Source organism: Xyrauchen texanus, chromosome 37 (assembly GCF_025860055.1).
Source record: "Xyrauchen texanus isolate HMW12.3.18 chromosome 37, RBS_HiC_50CHRs, whole genome shotgun sequence".
Lineage (NCBI taxonomy): Eukaryota > Metazoa > Chordata > Actinopteri > Cypriniformes > Catostomidae > Xyrauchen > Xyrauchen texanus.
This window is the reverse complement of record NC_068312.1, coordinates 33,159,160-33,184,264: the sequence shown is the minus strand read 5'-3', so window position 1 is coordinate 33,184,264 and position 25,105 is coordinate 33,159,160. Positions and strand designations below refer to the sequence as shown.

Here is a 25,105-nt window from a genome sequence, read left to right as displayed (position 1 = left end):
GTTAATCACAAAAAGCAAACAAAAAACATCTTATGTGTTCTACATACACATAAGTCATACAGGTTTGGAACGAACAGAAATTTCAATTCTCTCATCATTTACCTACCCTCATGACATCCCAGATATGTATGACTTTCTTTCTTCTGCAGAATACAAATAAAGATTTTTAGAAGAATATCTCAGCTCTGTAGGTTCACACAATGCAAGTGAATGGTGACCAAATTTTGAAGCTCCAAAAAAGCAAATAAATGCAGCATAAAATAAATCCAAAAGACTCTAGTGTTTTAATCCATGTCTTCTGAAGCAAGTATAATATAACAAAATATAATATATGCCTTTGCAGTCACTAGGCACGATCGTGATTTCAGGCTTGACTTCACTTCCTAGTGCTTGATTCATGCGCAGAGCACTAGATGGCACAAGGAAGTGTAGTCAAGCTTTAAATCATGATCACCAAGGAGACTGCTGATGTCACGATTTATAGTGAAAAAGGAGTTATATTTTGGTCTGTTCTGATCCAGAACCAACTGGATTACTTCAGAAAACATGGATTAAACCACTAGAGTCTTATGGATCACTTGTATGCTGCATTTGTGTGCTTTTTGGATCTTCAACGTTTTAGTCACTTTTCACTTGCATTGTATGGACTTACAGAGCTGACATATTCTTCTTAAAATCTTCATTTGTGTTCTGCAGAAGAAAAAAAGTCATACACATATGGGATGGCATGAGGGTGGGTAAATGATTAGAGAATGTTAATTTTGTGGTGAACTATTCCTTTAAGTACAATCCTTCAGGTGACGTGTGTACATTTTTCAATAAATAAAACAATTACATCCTCATATTCCAGCTGTTTAGAGACAATTATTAGTAAGCCAACATTCAATGTTGTGATTTCAACACTGAATGCAACATGGGAGCATATCCTAACATGGAATCAAGATGTGATCTGCAAGACTTTATTGGACTCACATTGGGCCCTGGGTGATCAAGGCAATAAGGAAGTTCATGTCGTCAATAAAGGTGGCAAGGTTAGGACTGGGATGGTTCAAAGGCTGGTGTTTATTAGCGGATGCTGCGTATTTGTAGACGTAGATGACGCCATCCTTCATGCAAGCAACGTAGCCAAGGTTTGGAAGCAGATCTTAGGAGGAGGGTTGAAGACTGAAACACAACAATGTGGCTGCATTTGAGCAACTTGGGTTTCCATTTTAAACCTTTTACAGTAACATAGCATAAAAACAAATAAGGAAATTGTATTAAGTTACAAATAGCTATGTTAAATCAAATCCAAATGATTTTCTTTTGTACCATAACATGATGTGCTGCCAATAACTGTTGTGAATATAGGGCAAGTTATGAAAGCTTTCTGTCCTGTATTCCTTTATTACCTGGAAGCACCTGATCATCAGGTTTCTATTTTTGTCCTTCAATTTTTTTTAAGAACTGGGAGGGAGTGTTGGGAAATCTCTGGAATGCCAGTCTCATGTACTTCTCTCTGATGGTCAGGGCATGGTACAGACCCTTACAAGCCAGCTCAAAATCATCCATAGTCACCTGCAGTAAAGTTTGATTAAATGTTTATTTATATACGTTTATACATTTAATCATCAAGCCTTTGCCTTTGTGGTGGTGCAGCAGTAAATTATTCACCAGATAACCTGATTTTGCATGCTATCTGTTCTCCCCACCAGTCACACATGTGAAACACTAAAGCACTTTCTGTAAATTCTTTGGATAAGGGCATCTGTTATGCTTTCAATGTAAATTTTAATGCAAATGTGGCCACTGGTTGAACTCCCTGCCATCAAGCCTGGACAGATGAGTAGAATTCAAGGCAAGACTACACGTTTAGGAAGGGTGAATTCCCTCAGTTCCCTAAATATCACTCTTAAATGTAACATATTCATTTAAGAACCCAAATCCAGGGCTGGGCAGGCCGCACCTGCTAAGATGGAGTTATCCCCTTGGCTGGTCTCTTTCTGTTGGTCCTGGAATGGACTTGGTAAAGGGCAACATGATGTAAGAACAACTCAAAACTTACATAACATGTCCCAGTCACTAAGGACATTCCTAGAAGATTTACATTGGAAAGTACCCCAGCAGCATAATTTAAAGTATCATAATTGATACTGTTCTTTAGACATTTTGAGACAGTACAAATTCCGAACTTGACACTAAAAGCATGCTTTTGACACAAGTGGATTCAGAGCGAGTCACTGCTGTGACCTCCCACAGTCATGAAACAAAATATCCCAAGCAGACACGAACAAAACAATTCATGACAAACTCATTAAGCCAAGACACTCATCACTCCTCAGCATAGCTCAGATCTTAATATTTAGAATTTAAAATCTAAATGAGACCAGACAATGTGTGATTTCACAGGCCTACTTCATAAAAGTTGACAAGATTTGCTGTAGACCTGCACAAACATCTCAAATCTAAGCCCAAAGGAATTTTTTTTTTTTTTTTTTTACATTTGTGTACTAATAAACTATAGTGGGGTTAAAAACCTAGTGACCACTAGTGATTTTTTTAATTTAATTTATTTATTTTGTTGCTGTATATTTCCAATTTATTATAAAAAATAATTAAAGTTTAACAACGTGGGTAAAAACTGCCATGGACTCCACCAGCTTCTGCAAAATAAATTGATAAGTGGCCAAGAAATGGTGCAGAATATTAAATATGTTTTATTTCATAAGATTTCTTTCTTAAAAAAAATAAAATAAAAAATCGAAATCCTACAACTTTCAGTTTAATATGATTTTTAAATTATGTTTGAATCCCAGATTTTCAAATAAGTCTTAGACTTTTGAACCCCAAATAAAATAAAATATAAAAGCTAGGTGGATGTTTTACCACTAGATCCATGCTTTTCCTTAAAATTTAAACATAATTGACAAGTTTATCTCGGGCAAGTTCTTTTCTACTTACTCACTTCTGATTATTAATTACCCCAGAGTGGCAGGGAAAATCCAAACATTGAAAAGAAATGGAAGTTATAGGTTAGATTGCATTAGTATAAAACAAATTGAAGCTGTAATGTTATAAACATTTGAGTTAACACACATGTCACCTGAACAGCAATAATTCTGTAATATTAAATGAACATTAACTTTCCCCTCCTGTAACAATTAAATTAATAATACAATATTAACAACTTTATTAAAAGTACTATAAAAACATGAGATATTGATGAACATGTATAAAAAAAAGATTCACGAATTTTATAATAAAATAACATTGTAAATAGCCTATATAGAATAGAAGTATTTATTATGGTCACACATTATACATACATTTTGTTGTACAAAGATACATACAGTATACTGCATACAGTTTTTTCACATATCCCGGCTAAGCTAGGGTCAGATGCCCCTGCACCCCTGGAGCAGATAGGGTCAAAGGCCTTGCTCAAGGGCCCAACAGTGTCATCTTGGTGGTGCTGGGGCTTGAACCCCCAAACTTCTGGTCAGTAACCCAGAGCCTCAACTGCTGAGCCACCACTGCCCCTTTTTATTCTATATAGGGGCACAGTGGATTTTCTATAATAAATTGAGTATAGTGAAAAAGATTTGAGCAGGTCATTAATGTAGTTTAAAGTGTGTGGTAATCATATATAAGGAAAAATAGACAAATAAATTCAAACAACTGCAAGTCATGCTCATTGTGAACATTTATTTAATTTTTTTTTTTGTTCACTTTCATGACGATTCCAAAAAGAATGGTGACTCTAATGTGCTTTTTGGTTTAAATCATGGATATGTTTGTTTATAGCAAATAATTAAACAATAAAAAGTATGTTTGTAGTTCTTTTAATCGTTTTTATTGCAATAAACAATAATAAAGTTATTTGCCCTTTGGAGGTTTGACATTCCTTAGCCCGCACCCTTCCTCTCCTAAAACTTTCTTTACATTCACACCTAGTTTTTAAGGACCACTCTTCTGGATCACGTGCCACTTTATGCTCTTCCACTCAATCACCCATCTACAATTCCTTCTTCTCCATGACCATGTTTCTAATGACCTGATATAATCCCCTGCTGTCTGCTCAGTGAATCCCTTTCTGGGGTTTCCACTATTTCTGATCCGTATATGTAAACCCTGGTGATATCATTGACTGACAACACATCAGTCTGCAAATTAGAAATCATGTTCTTCTTAGCCTGCACATAGAAAGCAGAATGTCTGCTAACTCTCCAGATATCGATAAATGTGAGACTGAAATTAAATAGATCTCTTGCTAAGAAGCAGGGCCGTCCATAAGGGGGGATAAAGGGGAACGTTTTCTGGGGCCCAGCCGCTAGGGGGGGGGCCCATGCAGTCCAGCAATAATTATGTTATGTTATTAGACAGGAAAAGAAATCGCCAGCATGATAGAGGAGTCTCTCCAAAGGCATGAAATCGACCTCACTGATTGCCGTGGACAAGGGTATGATAACGGAAGTAATATGTCGGGAAAAGTTAAGGGTGTGCAAGCCCAAATTATCAAAGTAAATCCTTTGGCCACATTTTCCCCCTGCGCATCGCATACACTGAATCTAGTAGGTGTACATGCTGTCCAGTCATGTAAGGAAATATCAACTTATTTCGGATGTGTCAATCGCCTTTACACACTTTTTAGCGCGAGTCCAGACCGGTGGTCTGTGTTAAAGGAAAAGACGGGATGTTCACTCCACCGACTGAGTGACACACGATGGAGTGCCCGAATTGACGCGGTAAGATCTATTGCTCACCACCTCCCCAGTGTGATTGAAGCAATCGATTGCCTAATATCGTCATGTAAATTATCCAATGAGGCATTATCAGATGCGCAAGGACTGAGAGACTATTTCAGGTCATTTACTGCAGTAGTCATGTGCACTTTTGGTTAAAAATACTACAACCTATCGAAGATAGGAATTTGCTTTGCAGAGTGGCAGCCTATCTTTGGATCAGGAAGCAAAAAACATTGAAGCTTTACAGCAGGAAATAATTTCTTTGAGAAATAAGTGGGACTTAATCCTTGCTGAAGCTCAAAATATAGCGGATGCAATGGGTATCCCACCTGAGTTCCCCCACAGCAGGCAAAGAAAGCGCCAGCGCACTGAAGAAAGTTCAGATGAACAGGTTACTCCTGATGTAACATTTAGGAATTCTGTGTATTATATTGCACTGGACACTATCATTGCACAGCTGACTTCCAGATTTCAGTCAATCAGAGACATCTGCAATGATTTCAAGGGAATACTCAAGTTCCAGCAGTTGAGTGAGGAGGATCTTAAGTCATCTTGTAGACATTTGATAACTAAATATTCCAAGGATCTATCTGAAGATTTGGGAAAACAAATCCTCCATCTGAAAAGGATTTACAGTGCCACATTCGCAGGATCATCAACACCCTTGGAGTTGCTCAACAGGATTTATGACTTGAAGCTTGAGAGCATTTATGGTGACGTTTGCATTGCACTAAGGATATTTTGCACTTTACCTGTAACTGTGGCAGGAGGAGAGAGATCCTTCAGTAAACTGAAAATAATAAAGAATTACCTGCGCTCCACAATGAGCCAAGAGAGACTCAATAACCTGGCAATACTTGCCATTGAGTGTGAACTGGCTAAACAGGTAGACTTTAAAGACATTATAAAGGACTTTGCATCCAGAAAGACAAGGAAGATGGCTATATAAGAGGCAAAGATTCATTTCCTTCTGAGAAATCCTGACGCTCAAAATAATTAATTGGTTAAATTAAACTAATTAGTTCAGTCAAATGAACTTTTATTAGAGTATTTAGTTCACATAACTGATATATTTTAAGTAAAATGAACTGTTTCATTGTTTTGAGTTTTATGAAATTTATTTTAATTAAGACAAACTTAAGTTTAACTGAAGCGGCTGGTATGTCTATTTCCCAGCATGCTTTGCTGATGGCACTTGAGAGTAAATGCTAAAATGAAGTGTAATATAATGTTGTTGTTTTTTGTGAAAGATTAATGTTAACTGGGAGATTTGTTCTAATTGAGATTACATGAAAGTTTTAAGTAAATGTATGAATTAGTGTACTCCTAAATCTTAAGTACCTTGAAATGTTTAAGTACAAAATAAAATTTGCCAGTTCTGCTTACTTAAACTTTGAATTTCATTGAGGCAATCGATTGCCTTAAAGGGGTGGTAAAACACATTTTTTCGAAGGCTTGATTGTGTTTGTGGGGTGCACTGTAACATGTGTTCATGCTTCATTTGTAACTTTACAGATGTTGTTTATGCTCAAACAGCAACATTACACACTAATCATAACTAAAGTTAGAAAAGTGAAATCATATTCAACAACCCCTTTAAATGTTTTGAGTTTTGCCAACTTATTCGGGTTTACAGTGCAGATCGTTTGAGAGTCAAGTCTCTCTGTTAAATGTATGTTAGTGTGTGTGTGTGTGTGAGAGAGAGAGAGACCAGCATGATATGAGTAGCTTAGCAGATTTGGGGAGGGCCCATTCACTGGACCTTTTCAGGGGCCCAGTCATTTCTGTGGGCGGGCCTGCTAAGAAGAAAGAAGCCGTTCCAATTCAAATTCATCATATTGAAAAAATAAAACTCTCAGTTGTTCAGAATTCAGACGAACATTTATGATGTAAAAATAGACTTTAGGTAAGTTATGGCATGTCCAGCAATGGCATGACACATGAGCTGTTAGAATTCACTGACTGGTTAGTGTCTCTTGCATTTTCAAGCCTCCATCTAATGCAACTAATGTCAACTAATGTCAGTGTGAAACAGGGCTCTGAAGATAGATGTCCGCACACACTTGAGTTTCTCAACAGCGGCATGAGACCAGACAGGAATCTATATGGATAACAACCTCTGCGTGCATGCATATGTACATGAAGAATTAAGCTTTGATTTGACATCTTTTTAAGAATGCATGGCATCATTTTACAAACTAAGCTAAAAAAATAAGCTGTTTGCACACCAGTCCTTCATTGGTACTAATATTGGCAGGGTTTAAGGTCACAACTTTTCACAGTTGCTTTTGTCTGTGATACTGACATCTCTTTAAATTAAAGTCATCCAAGCACCCTCAAACACTTGGGTTTGTTGGGAAAACCTGACTTTGTCTACTATATTTGCTGTAAACGTTGTAGGCTTCCTTGAGAAGTTGATTTGGAAAATACAATTTCAGACACTCCAATTCCTAGATTACAGCTGATGCCAGAGACCATGGCATTGTTAAAAAAAATCAACAGACTTTATCCCTCCCATGCCTTTTGAAACATGTAAAAACAACATATCCCAAACAAATTAAAACATTGTTCTAATAGGATTGTATACACATAACGCCAGTCACTGTATGCTCCTTTTTAGGTTACATATTACATGTAACATTAAAACAAACGTGTAAATTATGTTAAAACCAAACATTGTCATTGTATAACGGATTCAGGTGGTGACAGAACACTCACCGGGCACAGCGACTTTGGGCATGTTGGCTGCTTGTCCCTGACGCTACCACTCTTCCTGCAGAATGCTGGGCGGTCCAACGCAGTTCCTTGACAATGGGGAAGTGTGCAGTTGGCCACACCGCCAGTGCAACATTAAGCATTGCTTGCCCACTGTAACCAGAGCCATGTACCCACACATATGAGCAGTGGACACTCAAGGTTGTGTTTACTCAAAACTATATTTGTTTTTTACAGACAGACAGGTTCAAATGGCAAGCACACAGATGGGAAAGCAGAGTGAGGGATATTATGTAAGCACACTCACACATGCATGCATGGACACATGTACAGTATATCCCAAATACACAACAGACACATACAATTTGTCCAGTTTCCAACTGATTTACTGATAAAACATTTTGTAATATGATAGGCACATTAAACATGTTACATAGGAATATCCTCCACAAAAATAACCAGTTTAACATGAATTATATAGCAGTATATCGGATTAGGTAGACTCAGTGATACCAATAAATTGTGCTAAACCTGCAAAAAACCTAAAATAACACCTAAATCCAAAAAATGATTTGGCAAATTTAGTTTGTTTGCTAGAAAACTTCCTGACCTTGTTAGTGCTAGGACAGAAGGCCAAACGCAAATCTAGTACTAATAATAAGAACACATTGCAGATTCCATTCTTGGTAAAATCAGGCCGTTTTAGACAAATGCCATATAAATAACATGACGGTCAAGAACATGAATAATTATTTCAATTTATGGATAAAACTTCATTGGCTCTCAAGAAGAGCAAATGTCTTTGAAGTTCTTCATTAGCAGGCAATGCCATTGCAAGAATATAAATCTCAGACCAAACTCTATAATCATCTGTTAAACATTCCCAACAAAATAAAACTTATTTTACAGCTTTCATTTGATGATTTAAGACATTATTTCAAGGGCTAAAGTATGTCATGCTGTACAAGAGGCACACAGATTTAGCAAATAGGCCCTTTACGTAAAATCCATCACACCCCATGCTTAAAATTTGACCGACTTTTCTCTTTCTAAACAAAATTATAATTTGTCAAAATATACAATCGACGTTTGAGACCAAATTAAAAAAAAGAGAGAAAATTATGGCAAAAGTAAAATGCTAAAACTCTTTAAACAAACAGAAGGAATAAAGTTGGAATGGGGAAGGATAAAGAAATAAACAGATATAACCCCACACAGTTCTTCAGTATTTGTGCTTTCACAGTATTCCTGAGCATTGAACCTGCAGATTACGATTATGGGGTTTATCACTTTCTTGATTCTGAGCCCTTTACAACACCAGCCCATAGATATCTAAACCCTTAAAACAGAATTTAAGATAACAGCTTCCATTTCTAGATGTAGATTTAGGCGATAATCTAGTACGTTAATGCCAATTTAAAGGTAACATTTTGTGTCATCTCGGATTTACAGTGACACCTAGTGGTGTGGATGCAACATTATTCAAAATCAATAGTTTTCAGTTGCCATTGTAGAACGTCACTATTCACAATCAGCCATGATTAATTTAATCCAAGAGTGAAAATGTCCAAAACAAGATTAAGCAGGATTCATTCAGCTGATCATGTGATTCTAAAATGGCAGCCACCATGAGGGACTTTATACACTTTCTTTAGCGGTAAAACATTTTTAATGGGGAAAGTGTTACTGAGTGCACCTTTAAGTTCCTTATCTTCGCTGAAAGATACAGCTCCTATAGTGAAAATATTCTTATCTCATAAAACATTCAAAAATAATTTGTTAAAAGTCATATTTCACCCCAAAATCAATAGAAATAACTATTGAGAGTTTTACATTATACACACACACACACAACACCATTACAGCAATGAGAACCATTGAGAATTTTTTTTAATTACAAAAACATATAATAATAATAATAATGATTTTATTTATAAAGAAATAATTCTGCATCAGGAGACATGAAAATCATGGCAATCAAATCACAATGCAAAAAAAGTTGAATTTCTAAATATAATTTCTTATTTGTTTTCTTTCATTTTGGTGTGAAATGTCATCTGGACATGTTTTTATGAGGTTTCATGAGAACAAAAATAATGATCTTTGTGAAATAGGTGTCTAAACATGCAAACATTTTTACATAAGGTGAATTTGCAATGGGCTTAGAAATCACTTCTGGGAAAAAAAAAAGAATTGAAACATCCTAAAATGTTACTAATACCATGAGTAGGCTGTCTGTATAGTAGGTACAGCATGCTAAGTCAAGCTCAATTTTGTACTACTGTTGTCTTCAAAAGGGCTCAGAAGTCAAGAACAAAGAATTTCATGCCTTATCCAAATGCCCATTTAACAATCTCCCCCCCCCAAATGAGATAAACAAACCTTGGTGAAAATTGTAAAATCTAAATCTTAAATGACCTCACTTTTCTATCACAGCCTGCCACAGGTAAACAGATGGCTGACCAATTGTGCATTAATCCCTTTTAGCCAGCAGGGGGACCACTCTGCAGTCACTCATTACATAGAGCAATCTCAGGGTTTAAAAGTTAGAACTGAACCTGAGATTTACCACTTAAAAATCATCTTCCTTGAGTGCTGGTCAGACTTCCAGCTGCCTGGTCAACAAACTGCTAAATAAGAAAACAAAAGAGTGTGGCACTGCAGTCACATGACTTCACAAGACACACCAAGGCAGCCCTGTTTCCTGTCCTCTCTGCTGTTCAGCTTTTTCATGCGGTAATGCCGAATCTCACGTACAAGAGTGTAAAAAGCATCCTCAACTCCCTGGAAAAAAAAATCAGAAATGCAATGCATTTGTAGAAACATGAAAAATAATCCTCCACTAAAACATAAGCAAATGCTACTAACACATTATATTGTGCATTCTTGTAGCACAAAACACAGATGATTCACTTTTGAAAAAAGTATGAAAGCAAAGAATTGAGGTTCAGCCTTTGCCCACCTGTCTGGTCTTGGCAGACGTTTCTACAAACTCTATCCCATAGCCTCTGGCAAGTTCCTGGGCTTGCTTGGTGTCCACCGTTCTAGCTAAATCACACTTGTTCCCAACTAGGACCATGGGGACGTCATCAGAATCCTTCACTCGCTTGATCTGCTCTCTAAAAAGCACAGTAAAGGAATAGTTCACCTCTCATCATTAACTCACCCTCATGCCATCCCAGATGTGCATGACTTTCTTTTTTCTGCTGAATATCAATAAAGATTTTTAGAAGAATATCTCAGGTCTGTTGGTCCATTCAATGCAAGTGAATGGTGACCAAACAAATCACAAAGTACTTGTCATGATAGGTGTCGGTGAGAAACAGATCAATATTTAAGTTAACAATTTTACTATAATTCTCCTCTTTCAAACAGCCCTCTTAAGCGCTCCCTCATAAAAGTTCTTCTTTTGTTTTTGCCGATTGACATTCTTTGTGCATATCGCCACCTACTGGGCTTTTGTGCAAATATGATTTAGTTATTATTTTCCTTTCCTTTTCTTTCTCCTCCCCACCTAGTAGGTGATCTAGTAGGTGGTGATATGCACTGTGAATGTGAATTGACAAAAAACTGAAAACTTTTAGGAAAGAAGAGCATTTAGGAGGACTGTTTGAAAGTGGAGATTAATATTTAAAAAGGACTTCAATATTTATGTTTTTTAACCACACCTATCACATCACTTCTGAAGACATGGATTTAACCACTGGAGTAATATGGATATACTTTTGTGCTGCCTTTATGTCCTTTATGGAGCTTCAAAGTTCTGGCCACCATTCACTTGCATTTAATGGAACAACAGAGATGAGATATTCTTATAAAAATCCTTATTTGTTTTCAGCAGAAGAAAGAATGTCATACACAGTAAATATACAAGTAAACGATGAGATCATTTTCATCCCTTTCATTTTAAAGCACAAGCTAAATAAATGAAATGTTAAAAATAGTGTTGCAAAACACATTTAAATGAAACTGCTTTCACTGGCTACAGACCTGTACAAATGCACATCGGCAAAGGATTTGCTGTTGTTTATGGCAAAGACGCAGATGAAGCCCTCTCCAGTCCTCATGTACTGGTCCCTCATTGCACTGTACTCCTCCTGACCGGCAGTGTCCAGGATGTCCAGCAGACACGTCTCACCATCAATGACCACCAGCTTCCTGTAAGAGTCCTGCGGAGATGGAAGTAAACAGCACTCTAACTCTGCATTGGATTAAATATAAAGTCTAATGACATAGGTAAGTGACCTAAATATACCAAATATTAATTGATTCAAATATTAATGCATTCATTTATTCAAATGTCAGAACCGTAGCGAAATATATTATGCATCAGAAATGACCTCTACCTTTGGAAAAAGTGAATTTGAATGGTCGTTTTACGTACCTCAATTGTGGGGTCATATTCATCAACAAAGTGATTCTGAATGAGCTGAATGGTCAAAGCGCTTTTCCCTACACCACCTGCTCCCACAACAACCAACTTGTACTCGGTCATCTTATAGTCCTGATCCCAACCTGTAATGAAGAGAGAGACAATTCAACATACTTCAATAAAATGTAATACTTGTATATACATTAAGTTATACAGTAACTTTCTGTCAGTGTATATACATAGGCTAATATGTTTATTAACGCTTTGGCAATATAACCCCTTGTGTGATTCTTAAACCTTTGGAGATAGGGAATATAAAACAGCATGGAAAACAATAGATGCATTTTTGAGTCCCAGTTCTGTGTGTCCAATGTCCCAACATGTCCATTGGTTGCCGGCAGAAACTCTAAATAAACTCTAATCCCTAAATAAACACCCGAGTTATTTAATACAGAATTTTCTTTAAACTCGTATTGTTGTGCTCTAGTGTACTAGTGGTACTTGTACACGTCAAACTCATGACTGCTGTGATCCTCTCATAACATCCCAATACCTTGACTAACAGACTTTTTTTTTTGCATGAGTTTGTGCACTCGTAACAAGCACTATTTGCAAACTGAATATTTCTAACTAGTCCCCCTGGTGGTATTACATACTGCATTTCTATAGTAGGCAGTATGGGTGTAACAGTTTATTGTGGCACAATACATCTCGGTTAAAAAAATGTGACTATGTTCATTTTGCAGATTTGAATTTTTTAAATTATTATAATTATTTTAGCCTCAACACTACCCAATACGCGCAATGTCCTATGCCTACCTAACGTGGGTATACAAATGGTTATTACATTCCATACAAGGAGCTCTAAAATACAATTGCACACTAGCAGCAACAGGTGCGGGACGAGGAGTTTGGCTGAAACAGAAAAGTAAATACAATAAATATAAATCATCAATTTGTTTCTTACACCAACCTATTGATTTGCTTCAGAAGACATCAACCGATCGACTGGAGTCATGTGGATTACATTTATGCTGCCTAAATATGCCTTTTAGACCGACAAACAGCCAACAGCCTGATGGCACCCATGTACATACATTATAAGGACCTAAAGAGCTTCAACGTTTTTCTAAAAATCTTGATTTGTGTTCTGCAGAGGAAAGAGAGTCATACACATCTTGGATGGCATCAGGGTAAATGAATAATGAGAGAATTTTCATTTTTGGGTGAACTATTCCTTTAATGTTCATTTCTGAATATAATATTGCTTATTTTTAGTTCATAATGCATTCACTGATGTTAATGATGACAACTTAAATGGTAAACATTAGATTTGCCAAGATATCATTATCATCACACTGGTGCAGATTTCACTGACTAACACCGGTATTACCGCTGGTTGGATGCTAAGTGGTACTATGGGGTAATTTCATTAAGTAATAACCTACACAATAATGCAAGGATACTTGATTTCAAATTTTTGACTTTTATTTTCTATTTATTTGAACTAAAAATTAAATTGTGTGAAGTGCAATTAAAATGCGTGTTGTTAAACTTTTAGAAAAACGGCTTTTCAACAGTTGTGAAGGGCAACATCTGTTTGGCAACAAACCTACTTCATACGTTCATTCTCTCCATCATGGGCTGGTCGGTTATTTCGTTGTCTGGGCAAATACATCACTTATTGGTGGTTGTTGCGGGTTTAATGTTGGTGTTTTATTACCCTTCATCCCAGGACCCAGTTCAGCTGCTTTGGAAGGGTAATGACGTTGAATGTGTGTGAATAAATTATTTCTTTCCCTCCAAGGGCTGGGCGATATGCAAGAAATATGTTCACAATATTTTTATTAGGGATGCACCAATCCGATAACTGGATCGGTATCGGCTCTGATTCTGAAGCTTTTAGACAGATTGGGTATTGGTCTGATGAGCCTGATCCAAATCTGATACTGTGCGTTAGTCAAGTACATTACTGTCAAGCTCCAATAAGAACCATAAAAACACCAGTAAAGCAGTTCATATTAGTGTTGTCACGGTAAGAAAATTTCAGTAGTAGGTACCAATACTAGTGAAATTTCACGGTACTCGATACCATTTTCAGTACCAAAGCAAAACACAAAAACAGGTTTCTGAACAACACTCTTTTAATAACAAAGTCTACAAAACATTAGCAGCACAACTCAGAACAAAAATATGCCATGGAGCAACACTTTAATTTAAATATATTATTTTTTGTTTATAACAAAACTGAACAATGTATGCTTAAAGTATTATTTTAACACTTATAAGATTTGCTTCAACTTTTAATTTGTTTTTACCAAGTACTAAAAAACAAAACCTAAATAAACAAGCATACAATAGAATTAATAAAAACAATTTCCAAACTAATGTGCAAAGTGCTCTCTTATTAATAAAGCTGCATTTTGCCATTTTTCTTCATGATAAGAAATGCATATGGACATATATTTAGATATATCATATTATGATTAAAGTCGCGAGCAATCGCGTTCTAATCGAGCTGCATTAAGTGCGCGCGCGCGAGGGATGAGTTCCCCGAGGCGGAGTCTCTCTCAGGCGGGAGCAGTTTCAATCTCTCCCCCTCAGATCGGGACATTCGCGCAACTCATAGAAGAGGCACCGACCACACAGAGAAATGCCAGTTTCTGAGTTTATAGTTATTAACATGATCTGCTTCTGTATTATTTTAACTTTAATAAAGCAATAACACATTACATTTGACTGCATTTAAGATGTAACCGGGATGTTTCCTTTAAAGAGCTCCGCCTCTGCTTATACCACAACGATACATGCTTCTGAATGTACTTTTTTTTTTTTTTAATCATTCCCTAATACTTTGGGATCTACATAAAATAAACTGTGAAAGTTTAAACTCACCTGCTTTATTTGCTTGTCTTGCATGTGCTTTATTAAGTTTGATGTGTTCCCTCCTTTCGTCAGAAAATAGCGAAAGCAGCGTTTACAAATAGGTTTTTGGCTAATCTATGATGTTTCCCTTTTCATCAGCCTCAAATTACCTGGCTTTTTCCACTTTTAAATTCGACAAGATTCAGCTGAGACTCTGCAGCAGCAGCTAATTTGCTTGCCGCAATCTTTTGCTTGTTGTGAGCGTTCGAAAGTTCCCGCCTCGGTACCCTCAGAAATTCTGGTATCGTAAATGATTTTTTACCGACTTGGTACCGGTATTTTTGACAACACTAGTACATATGACTTGTGCCTCTTGAAGACGTGCGATAGCTCTGTGTATCACAAAAGGCTGTGTTTAATAAGTAAATATAGTATGCGCAGCGCCAGCGCGTTCGTGGATACAAGACTTCCTGGAGAGATAAGAATGTCAAAATAAAAGCACGAGTGTTAAAAAGTGCACGATTTAAATATATAACTGTAACTCTTGTATTTAAAATTAAAAGTCAATAATAATAATATTAATAACAATTTATTATTATAATAATTAGTATTTGTTTGCAATTTATAACAATATTTAAGTTGAATGGGTTACAAAAAATAACTGTGTGAATGAAAAGTGACTAATGTCTTACAACTAAATTAAACAAAAAAGAGATCTGAATCCATTTGGAAAAAAGTCCAGATGCAAGTTGAAAAATGTTTGGGGAAAAAAAGGCAAAAATAAAACACTGGCTTCTCTTCTACTGAAGACTGGAATTCCTGTTAATTTTGCTGCTACATTATCCAGTATACTAGTTAATAATAACGTTTTTCTTAATAAGCTTAATAATTTAAATAATGTATAGTTAGAGGTTTGTGCTTCTAACATATTAAAGAGCACACCCAATTAGTTCCACACAATAATGTAAAGATATTCCAAACGGATAATGCAAAAAACAATACTGGTTATCGGCTTGGGATCAGTATCGGCCGATACTGAGATTTCTGATATCGGTAGAGAAAAAATGGTATCAATGCATCCCTAATTTTTATTAAAAAATATGTATATCACAAACTCAAATTACATCGTCAACCCCCCTGCTGGATCAGTGATCAGAGTACTTGCTTTAAGGATTTTGCATTGAAATTAAATTCATTTATTTAAAAAACGAAAAACTTAAACCAAAGACATTTCTAAATTCAAATTACACTTCAAACGAAATGAAAAAGCAATTAAAAAAATGAATTGGTCAACCAACAAAATCAAATAGAACCACCTTTCCATTTACCATAATGCAAGTATCCATGACAACAGGCGGAAAATGACGAATACAAATTAAGATCTAAAAACAATTATAAATGTAAACAATAATTATAATGATGATAATAATCACAGAAATATAAATCATGGTACAAGGCGAACGTGTTTTTGTATTATTTTATTATTTACTATTTTATGATTTATTGTTAGTTCCATTCATAATTTTTTGCCTTTTTACCTGGTATAAACTTTCACAAAGTGTGTTGTCCCTTGCACAGAGTAAAACCGGTAACACCGTACACTTTGGCAAATCTAGTAAACAGTATTAGTATATAAACACATTAGTATTTGTTGAAAATAAATTTTACCAAGATTAATAAGTGCAGTAAAAGTAATTTTACATAGTTAACTACATTAGCTACATTTTATAATGTAAAAAAGCAATTTTTGGCCAATAATTTTTTTTTAGAGCTAAACATAACACATACCTATATACACTGCCTGGCCAAAACAAAAGTTGCGTACTCTAATAAAGCTTTGATAACGGTGAGCATTCGTAATCGTGGCATTGTTTTGACAACCTTATGCAATGTCACATTTGTTTCCATCCAGAGATGCATTAATCTTTGGCCAAGATCTTGTATTGATGACGGTAGAGTTGAACCACTCCGTAAAGTCTTCTCTGGCACAACCCCAAGACTTTTCAATGGGGTGAAAATGATTCCTCATGCTCCCTGAACCACTCTTTCACAATTTGAGCCTGATGAACCTTGGCATTGTCATCCTGGAATATGCCCATGCCATCAAGGAAGAAGAAAATCAATTGATGGGATAACCTGGTCATTCAGTACATTCAGGTAGTCAGCTGACTTCATTTTATTAAGCCTAGATCTGACCGACTGAAGCAAACCCAGATCATAACACTGCCTCTAGAGGCTTGTACAGTGGGCACTATGGATGACGGGATTTCCACTGTTTCCCACAGGATTTTGTGAGACTATGATGGGTAGACGGTGGACCTCGGACCCTCTAGGGTGGTCCGGGGGCATGCTCCCCCATAATTTTAAAGTTTAATGCATCAATCGTGTGCACTTTGAGAGCAAAATTAAGAGGCTAGATCTATGAAGAACTTTGTGCTCTTGTAAACAATTTTATGCTCTAGAAGTAATTTAATCATAAACACATTGGTTGTATAGATATGAATGGTGATGACATGGCAAGAAATTCACAGCGACAAAGCATAAACAAGATGGAGTTTAACGCAGTTCACAAATGGTCATTCACTTGTCCAAGTAAAAAAGTTACTTGTCCGGAGAGAAAAAAAGGACATTTATGTTACATGCTCAAGCAACATGTCAAAGTGTATGTTGTATATTTTTCTAAAATTATGACCGATGCGCAACCTAATAGTGTACCTATGGAATGTAAACTGCACTGGGTAGGGGAGGAGGCTATTATCATATGGTAATTGTTTTATTTTACGTATGGTAGTCAAATAAAAGTAAGCCTCCATCACCATCATTTACACCAGGGGTGCTCACACTTCTATGGAATGAGATCTATTTTTTTCATCATGTTATTGCAGCAAGATCTTCCATTTACAATAAAGGCTATACATTATCACAATACCAACATTTCAGTAGTCAGTAGTGAGATTTGACCAATACCAGCTTTAATACCACAACAAATAATAAAACTAACTATGTTAATTATGGAATAATGGTGTCAAGTTCTTAAGTAATTATTCAAGACTAGTAAACAGTCAGTAATAAAATAAAAAACAGCAATTAATAGAATTGGTTAAAACTACTTACTACAAATTAAGACAATTCTGTGCTTTAAAAGTTTTTAACAGCAGTTGGCTATTAATTATTCAAGTAAACATTCAGAATGAAACGCAACATAAAACTACTACTGGTTTTTACTGTATGATTATAATACATTAGATTGCAGTGATAGTTCTCTTACGAGAGGTTCTCTCGTATTGCGTAAGCTAGCTTACGCTACGGGAAAGATTAATCTTTTCTGAGATATTGAAGCCAAAAAATTATCCTTAATTTTGTATCATTTGTCAATGCAGTGCAGCAACTGCAGACCTTGAGCGGGCTAGCTAGCGAGCTCAGTGGTTGCTCTGCGGCAACTGCTGCAGCCGATAGACGAAATTGGGCGAACTCGCGTCCAATGAGAGGCGTCCGCACGCTTACTGCATCAAAGCCCATATAAGCGTAGCTCGTAGGCTGGAACCCTGATTTTCATCTCTTCAGCGAAGCTCTTCGCATCTCTGAACTGGAAGCCGCGTCGCCGTTCGAGTGGCATCTAGCAAGCTTGGACAGCGCTCGAAGAAGCCGGCCGTCTTCGCCACCTTCAGCCATCCTGCGAGCTACGCCATCCGGCGACGTATCCTTTTTTAAAGCAAGCTAAGTTCCTCAGCGAACTTCACAAAAAGAGTATCGAGCGTCTTTTTAAAGATGCCTCGCACTTCCTGCGGCTCATGCCGCGCTCCTCTCAGCACCGGAGACCGCCACCTCATCTGCGCTCTCTGCCTGGGACGGGAACATGCAGAGCTCGCCCTCGCTGACGGCGGATGCGACCTCTGCGAGGAGCTTCCGATGTTGACCCTGCGGGCTCGACTCGAAGCATGCAAAACCGAAGCCGCCGCGCCGCCTTTCGTTTCGCCGCGCAATAAGAAGCGCCGCTCCCAAAGGCTGCCGGAACCGGTGTTAGAAGCGACTGCCTCGCCGGAGCCTCTCCCTCGAGTCTCGCTTTCACCCTCCCCGCCCCCCCGGGAAGCGCAGTTGCCGCCGAGCGGCCGCACTGCTGCCATCTGGGATGACGAGGCGGAGGATAAGGGTTGCTGTTCCATCATGGCTTCGGACAGCGAGGAGTGGTCAGGCTCCCAAGCCTCCTCCTCGGCCCAGGAATCCAGAGGATTCAGTAGCAGCACACCTTTGCCCGCCCTCCGCGAGATGGCGGTCTAAACCGGTGCTCCCGTCTAGGCCTGCAGAACTACTTCCACCTGTGTTGGCCGCGCCTATGCCGCCGCCGGCCAAGCCGCATCTGCTCTGCATTCCATGGCCGTCTTACAGATCCTCCAAGTGGACCTCCTTCGAGAATGGGATGAGAAAGGCGGACACCCAGAGGCTGTTTCAGATCTAAGGAGCGCGACGGACAACGCACCGCTCTCTCCGTCTGGTCTCTTCGGTTCCGCGGTGAGTGGCATTGTTGACCGTTTCACGGAAGTCCAGAAAGCCACCCAAGCCATGAATCTCTTCCTGCCTCGTCGCGCTAGCTCCTCTGCAGGCCGCCCAAGTGACCAGCCTCCTGCACGAGCCTCTTCACAGCGCCCAGCTCAGCAAGGCCAGACTTTTCAGCGTCGACAGGGCGGCCACACTAGGTCGCGCTCAGACAGCCGCCGCAGACCGCCGCCCCCCCGCGGGCCTCGGCCTAAGATTGCGTTGAAACCTGAGCAACCGAAGTCCTCCTAGCTTTGTTGAGAAAATGACGGCTCAGTCCCGCCGCAGCCGGACAGCCGTCAAAGCTTCGCCCTCAGTCAGTCCCCTTCTCTCAGGCTACTGCAGTGGTGGATTCAGCAGCCAACAAGCCGGTGATACTGCCCGCTTGCCTGCACTCAAACGCCGTTTTCACGGCGACCCAAAGAAATCTTGTAAAGAGCAAACATGCCTTGTGTAGAAAATGTGCCCACAATCCAGTGTTCACCCCTACACACAAGCATTACACTTCCCGTGTTCCTATCAGAGCCCACTCACATAAAGCGGACACAGCCCGCTCGAGTGTTAGAGTCAATAAACGCGCCCACGAATCCGTGCGCGCGCCCCTTCTCTGGCTGCTCTGTCACACGACCAGCCTTGTGTAGAAAATGTGCCCACAATCCAGTGTTCACCTCTACACACAAGCATTACACTTCCCGTGTCCCGATCAGAGCCCACTCACATAAAGCGGACACAGCCCGCTCGAGTGTTAGAGTCAATAAACGCGCTCACGAATACGTGCGCGCGCCCATTCTCTGCCCGCTCTGTCACACGGCCAGCAAACACTTCTCTGTATGTAAGTCCCGTGCCCGTGACTATGCTCGCGCATCACTTAACAGATGTGACTCTTTCCCCATTCACCTCAATCGGGAAGTCACTCACAGAACAGCCTGTCCCTGCTGTCTGCGAGCAGTCATGCATAAGCACAGTAAGCGCGCTCACACATTCTGTTCAGCGCGCTGTGTGCGGCAATCAGGGCGATTTGGCCATTCACCCTCTAGCGTTACGCTTCAAAGCGTGGGAAGCTATCCCAGGATATCCAAATGGGTGTTAAGCACAATAAAACAGGGCTATTTGCTACAGTTCGATCGCCGCCCTCCCCGCTTCAGAGCGCGGCTCGAAACTATTGTGAACACGGAAGCAGCCTGCATGCTTCGTTCAGAAATAGCAAACCTTCTGTGCAAAAGGGCCATAGAGAAAGTGCCGCCTTCGCTGAGCGAGTCGGGGTTTTACAGCCATTATTTTCTTGTTCCCAAGAAAGACGGCGGCCTCAGACCAATATTAGATCTCAGGGTTTTGAACAAGGTGCTTGCAAAAAGACCGTTCAAAATGCTTACAATCAGGAAACTCCTCGCGCATACGCGCCAGGGGGACTGGTTTATCTCTCTCGATCTGAAAGATGCCTATTTTCAGATTCAGATAAATCCCCGTCACAGGCCATTCTTGAGATTCGCCTTCGACGGCCAGGTTTATCAATACACCGTCCTTCCGTTCGGCCTGTCTTTAGCACCCCGTACTTTCACGAAGTGCATGGATGCGGCGCTCGCACCCCTGCGGAGTCAGGGCTTGCGAATTCTGAACTATTTGGACGACTGGCTGATTATGGCACAGTCACATACGGAGCTTCTGTCTCACAGAACAGTTCTCCTCAGCCATCTGAACAGTTTGGGTCTTGCAGTCAATTGGACCAAGAGCTCACTACAGCCCAGTCAGGCAATTTCCTTCCTTGGAATAGAACTAGACTCCGTGGCAATGACGGCTCGCTTATCTACACAGCGCGCGCGCCGTGTTCAGCGACTAGCCGCGTCCTTTCAGATGAACAGCCTCACGCCTCTGAAAAAATTTCAGAGAGTGCTAGGTTACATGGCCTCAGCCGCAGCAGTACTTCAGCTGGGTTTACTGCGCATGCGCCCGCTTCAGCATTGGCTAAACACCCGCGCGTCTCGCCGGGCTTGGGCCACAGGCCGCCAGCCGATCAAGGTGACTCAGACCTGTATTTCAGCTCTGCAGCCCTGGACAGTGGCCGAATGGTATCAGCGGGGAGTGACGATGGGAGCTGTATCTCGCCGAAAAGTCATCTCGACAGACGCGTCCAACACGGGTTGGGGCGCGGTCTGCGAGGGCTCTCCGGTTTTTTTGGCCTATGGTCAGTTCAGGAAAAGCTCCTTCACATAAATTGTCTGGAAATGATAGCGGTCGAGTACGCGCTTGTGCGCTTTCTCCCGGTCATTCAGGGTCACCACGTCCTGGTCCGTTCGGACAACAGATCTGTGGTATCCTACCTAAACCGTCAGGGCGGTGTCAGATCCAGGAACCTCTTCCATCTGATGAAACGCATACTGAGTTGGTCCCAGTGCCACCTGCGCTCGCTGAGGGCGACGCACGTGCCAGGCCACCTGAACGACGGCCCAGACAGACTGTCCAGAGACAATATTCCCCCAGGGGAATGGTCCCTGCACGCTCAAACAGTCCAGAAGTTATGGCGCATATTCGGCAGAGCAGAGATAGACCTCTTTGCGTCAGAAGAGAACTCTCACTGCCCAATATTTTTCTCGAAAAGCGAGGACGCGCTGGCCCAGGACTGGCCCAACCGCCCGCTTTACGCCTTCCCTCCCGTCTCGCTATTGCCACAGGTAATGCAGAGGATCAGGGAAACGCGTCACTCGGTGCTCCTCATAGCCCCGCGTTGGGAGAATCAGACATGGTTCCCGGAGCTTACGCAGCTGTCACTGACAGCGCCGTGGCCCATCCCAGTGAGAGCAGATCTCCTCTCTCAAGCTCGCGGCACGATCTGGCATCCCCACCCAGAGCGCTGGGCGCTGCACGCGTGGGTGATCAACGACTACCCGTCGCTCTGCCAGAAGGGGTAATAAACACCATCATACACGCTAGAGCCCCTTCCACGAGAAGACTCTATGCGTCAAAATGGTCTGTGTTTTCAAAATGGTGCACCGACAGAGACCTGGACCCACGGACATGTGGGGTGTCGTCGCTGCTCGTGTTTTTACAAAGAGCTGCTGGATAAGGGCAGATCCCCATCCACGCTCAAAGTGTATGTGGCGGCCGTCGCGGCGTTCGCTGAACCCCTGCACGGCCAGTCACTGGGAAAAAACGAGCTGGTCATCCGCTTCCTCAGGGGAGCTAGAAGGATGAACCCCCCGCGCCCCCCATCGGTTCCTATCTGGGATCTTTCTATAGTTCTCGAAACTATGAAAGCCCCCCCTTTCGAACCGCTTCAATCCGTGGATTTGAAATACCTTTCACTCAAAACCGTTTTTCTGACTGCCCTGTCATCAGTCAAACGTGTGGGAGACCTTCACGCGCTGTCTGTCAGCGCTGCGTGTCTTGAGTTTGGACCAAGTGACTCCAAGGTCATTTTAAAGCCTAGACACGGCTATGTTCCCAAGGTGATCGGTACTCCTTTCAGAGCACAGGTCATTTCCCTATCGGCGCTGCCAGCATCCGATAGCGAACGCGACGCCAATCTCCTTTGCCCAGTCAGAGCACTGAGATTGTATACTGCGCGCTCCGCCTCTTTCAGACGCTCTGAGCAGCTTTTCGTTTCGTTCGGAGGGCGCACCAAAGGTCTCGCCGCCTCGAAACAGACACTGTCTAGATGGATAGTGGACACTATTGCTGCCGCATACGCGTCAAAAGACCTGCCATGCCCGTTGGGCATTAGGGCTCACTCCACTAGAGGCATGGCCTCATCGTGAGCATGGTCCAGCGGGATTTCCATTCACGACATATGTGTGGCAGCGGGCTGGGCTTCCCCCTCCACCTTTGTTAGATTTTACAATCTGGAAGTGCCCGCCCTGCAGGAAAAACTACTAGCGGTTTAATACGCTACAGCTCCCCTGGTGAGCTGCACTGATGGGACTCATTCCACACAGACCGGCACCGCCACTCTGTCGTTCCCTTCCCACAATGTGCTTATGTATTACACACACACTGGCCCGCACTCTTGCCGGCCAAATATTATTTCCCCACTCACAAGGGCTCCCCCGGGTCCCCCCACCCCCGGGGCTCATGCAGTTTATTAGGTACACCCGTACCCCTTCATATTCATGTGATTATCTAATCAGCTAATCGTGTGGCAGCAGTGCAGTGCATAAAATCATGCAGATATGGTCAGGAGCTTCAGTTAATGTTCACATCAACCATCAGAATGGGTGATTTGGACCGTGGGATGATTGTTGGTGCCAGATGGGCTGGTTTGAGTATTTCCGTAACTACTGATCTCCAGGAATTTCATGCACAACAGTCTCTTGAATTTACTCCGAATGGTGCCAAAAAAACATCCTGTGAGCGGCAGTTCTGTAGACGGAAATGTCTTGTTTATGAAAGGTTAATGGAGAATGGCCAGACTAGTTCAAGCTGACAGAAAGGCTGCGGTAACTCAGATAACCACCCTGTACAATGGTGGTGAGCAGATAAGCGTCTCATAATGCACAACACGTCAAACCTTGAGGTGGATGGGCTACAACAGTAGAAGATCACGTTGGGTTCCACTTCTGTCAGCCAAGAACAGAAAGCTGAGGCTGCAGTGGGCCTACCGTCTGTGTACCTCAGCAGAAATTGAGATTCATCAGACCAGGGGATGTTTTTCCAGCCGATAACGGTCCAGTTTTGGTAATCCACTGCCCACTGTTCCCTCATTTTTCCCCATTCTGTTGGTTGGTGTGAGCTTTAACTGAAGCTCCTGACCCTTATCTCGCATGATTTTATACATTACACTGCTGCTACATGACTGACAGTTTATATAGTCACATGAATAATAGGTGAACATGTGTATCTAATAAAGTGGTCAGTGAGTGTGTGTGTGTGTGGATACATATATATTTTAATCGTATTTGTTTTTAACAGTATATATATATATATATATATATATATATATATATATATATATATATATATATACAGTATGGGTGTTCAATATAGACAATCATCTCACTTCTTCATTAGTTAATATTTTATTAATTAACCTGATTTGTCCACGACAGGAAATTAGTATTTGTGAATTCCCTGAAATTTCCAGGAATTACATGATCATGGGAGCCATTATAGAGCTTTAGATGAATCCAACAAATCAGATCTGCCCACAATAGGGACATAAACTACATGTATTAAAACATGTTGTCTATGTAGGCAGCTCACTTGAGGTTTGTACACTGCCTTGATGTCGCAGGAAGAAGGAAATCAGTTTTAGAAAAGATCCACATCGCGATTACCGAGACAAATAAGCACAAAAACGAATGTAAACAGTCGATGATGATCATAAATGTGTATTGTTTTATAAGACGTGTATTTTGAGAGAGGGAAACTCACCGCTTACACTGCGCTTCTGTCTGATCTGATCAACAGGGCGCTGCTAATTACTGCTTTCTAGTCCAAAATGATGCCATAAGGAGTTATACAGTTATTTTACACTCATCTGGTGGTAGCGTAACATGTACGAATTGTATTAGATAAGAGGTTGTTTGTTCACGGCGTAAACTGCAGTTAAATAAGGCTGTCTAAAGTTTTGACTAAGAGTTGACCAAGCAGCTTCCCTTAGAATCTTCAGAGGGGACTTCCGGCTTCAGAATGCCTCAAACGATGTCAAAATAAAAGTCACACCGTTGACGCTGCAACACTGCTAAAAAGAGCGCCTTGCCTGATATCACAAATTATCAACATCATTTTATAATAAAATAACATAGTTTAAACCAAATGTCAACCAAAAATTAATGTAATCTTTAAAAACAAAAACTTTCTATTTAAGATAAAATATTGTTTGTATATGAATATGTTGTCATATGATACATTTTACGCCGCTCTATGCTCTTATTTAAATAAGAAATATACTTTTGATATAAGA

At 40.4% G+C, this 25,105-nt stretch overlaps 2 protein-coding genes across 2 annotated transcripts in view; both read right to left on the bottom strand.

The window, feature by feature from the left end:
* The window catches only part of LOC127630934 (DENN domain-containing protein 2C-like), a 36,750-nt gene extending 35,654 nt beyond the window's left edge, over nucleotides 1–1,096 (bottom strand). Inside the window, exon 1 of the mRNA XM_052108819.1 lies at nucleotides 973–1,096. The gene's annotated coding sequence lies outside the window, so the exon portion shown is untranslated. The remainder of the gene's footprint in view (nucleotides 1–972) is intronic.
* Nucleotides 1,097–7,664: 6,568 nt separating this feature from the next.
* On the bottom strand, nucleotides 7,665–24,812 carry LOC127630930 (GTPase NRas-like). The gene is made up of 5 exons (XM_052108815.1): nucleotides 24,574–24,812; nucleotides 11,824–11,954; nucleotides 11,430–11,608; nucleotides 10,402–10,558; nucleotides 7,665–10,223 (listed from the first exon to the last, which is right to left on the bottom strand). The coding sequence occupies exons 2-5, from the start codon at nucleotides 11,932–11,934 to the stop codon at nucleotides 10,104–10,106; spliced, it is 567 nt and encodes a 188-aa protein (XP_051964775.1). The 5' UTR covers nucleotides 11,935–11,954; nucleotides 24,574–24,812; the 3' UTR covers nucleotides 7,665–10,103.
* Nucleotides 24,813–25,105: the final 293 nt, after the last annotated feature.

Excerpts from the sequence above, each read along its gene's own strand:
- LOC127630930 (XM_052108815.1), bottom strand. The coding sequence starts at position 11,934 with ATGACCGAGTACAAGTTGGTTGTTGTGGGAGCAGGTGGTGTAGGGAAA. Across the intron at positions 11,609-11,823 it reads AATATGACCCCACAATTGAG|GACTCTTACAGGAAGCTGGT; the intron begins GTACGTAAAACG and ends CCATCTCCGCAG. Across the intron at positions 10,224-10,401 it reads CGTCTGCCAAGACCAGACAG|GGAGTTGAGGATGCTTTTTA; the intron begins GTGGGCAAAGGC and ends TTTTTTTTCCAG.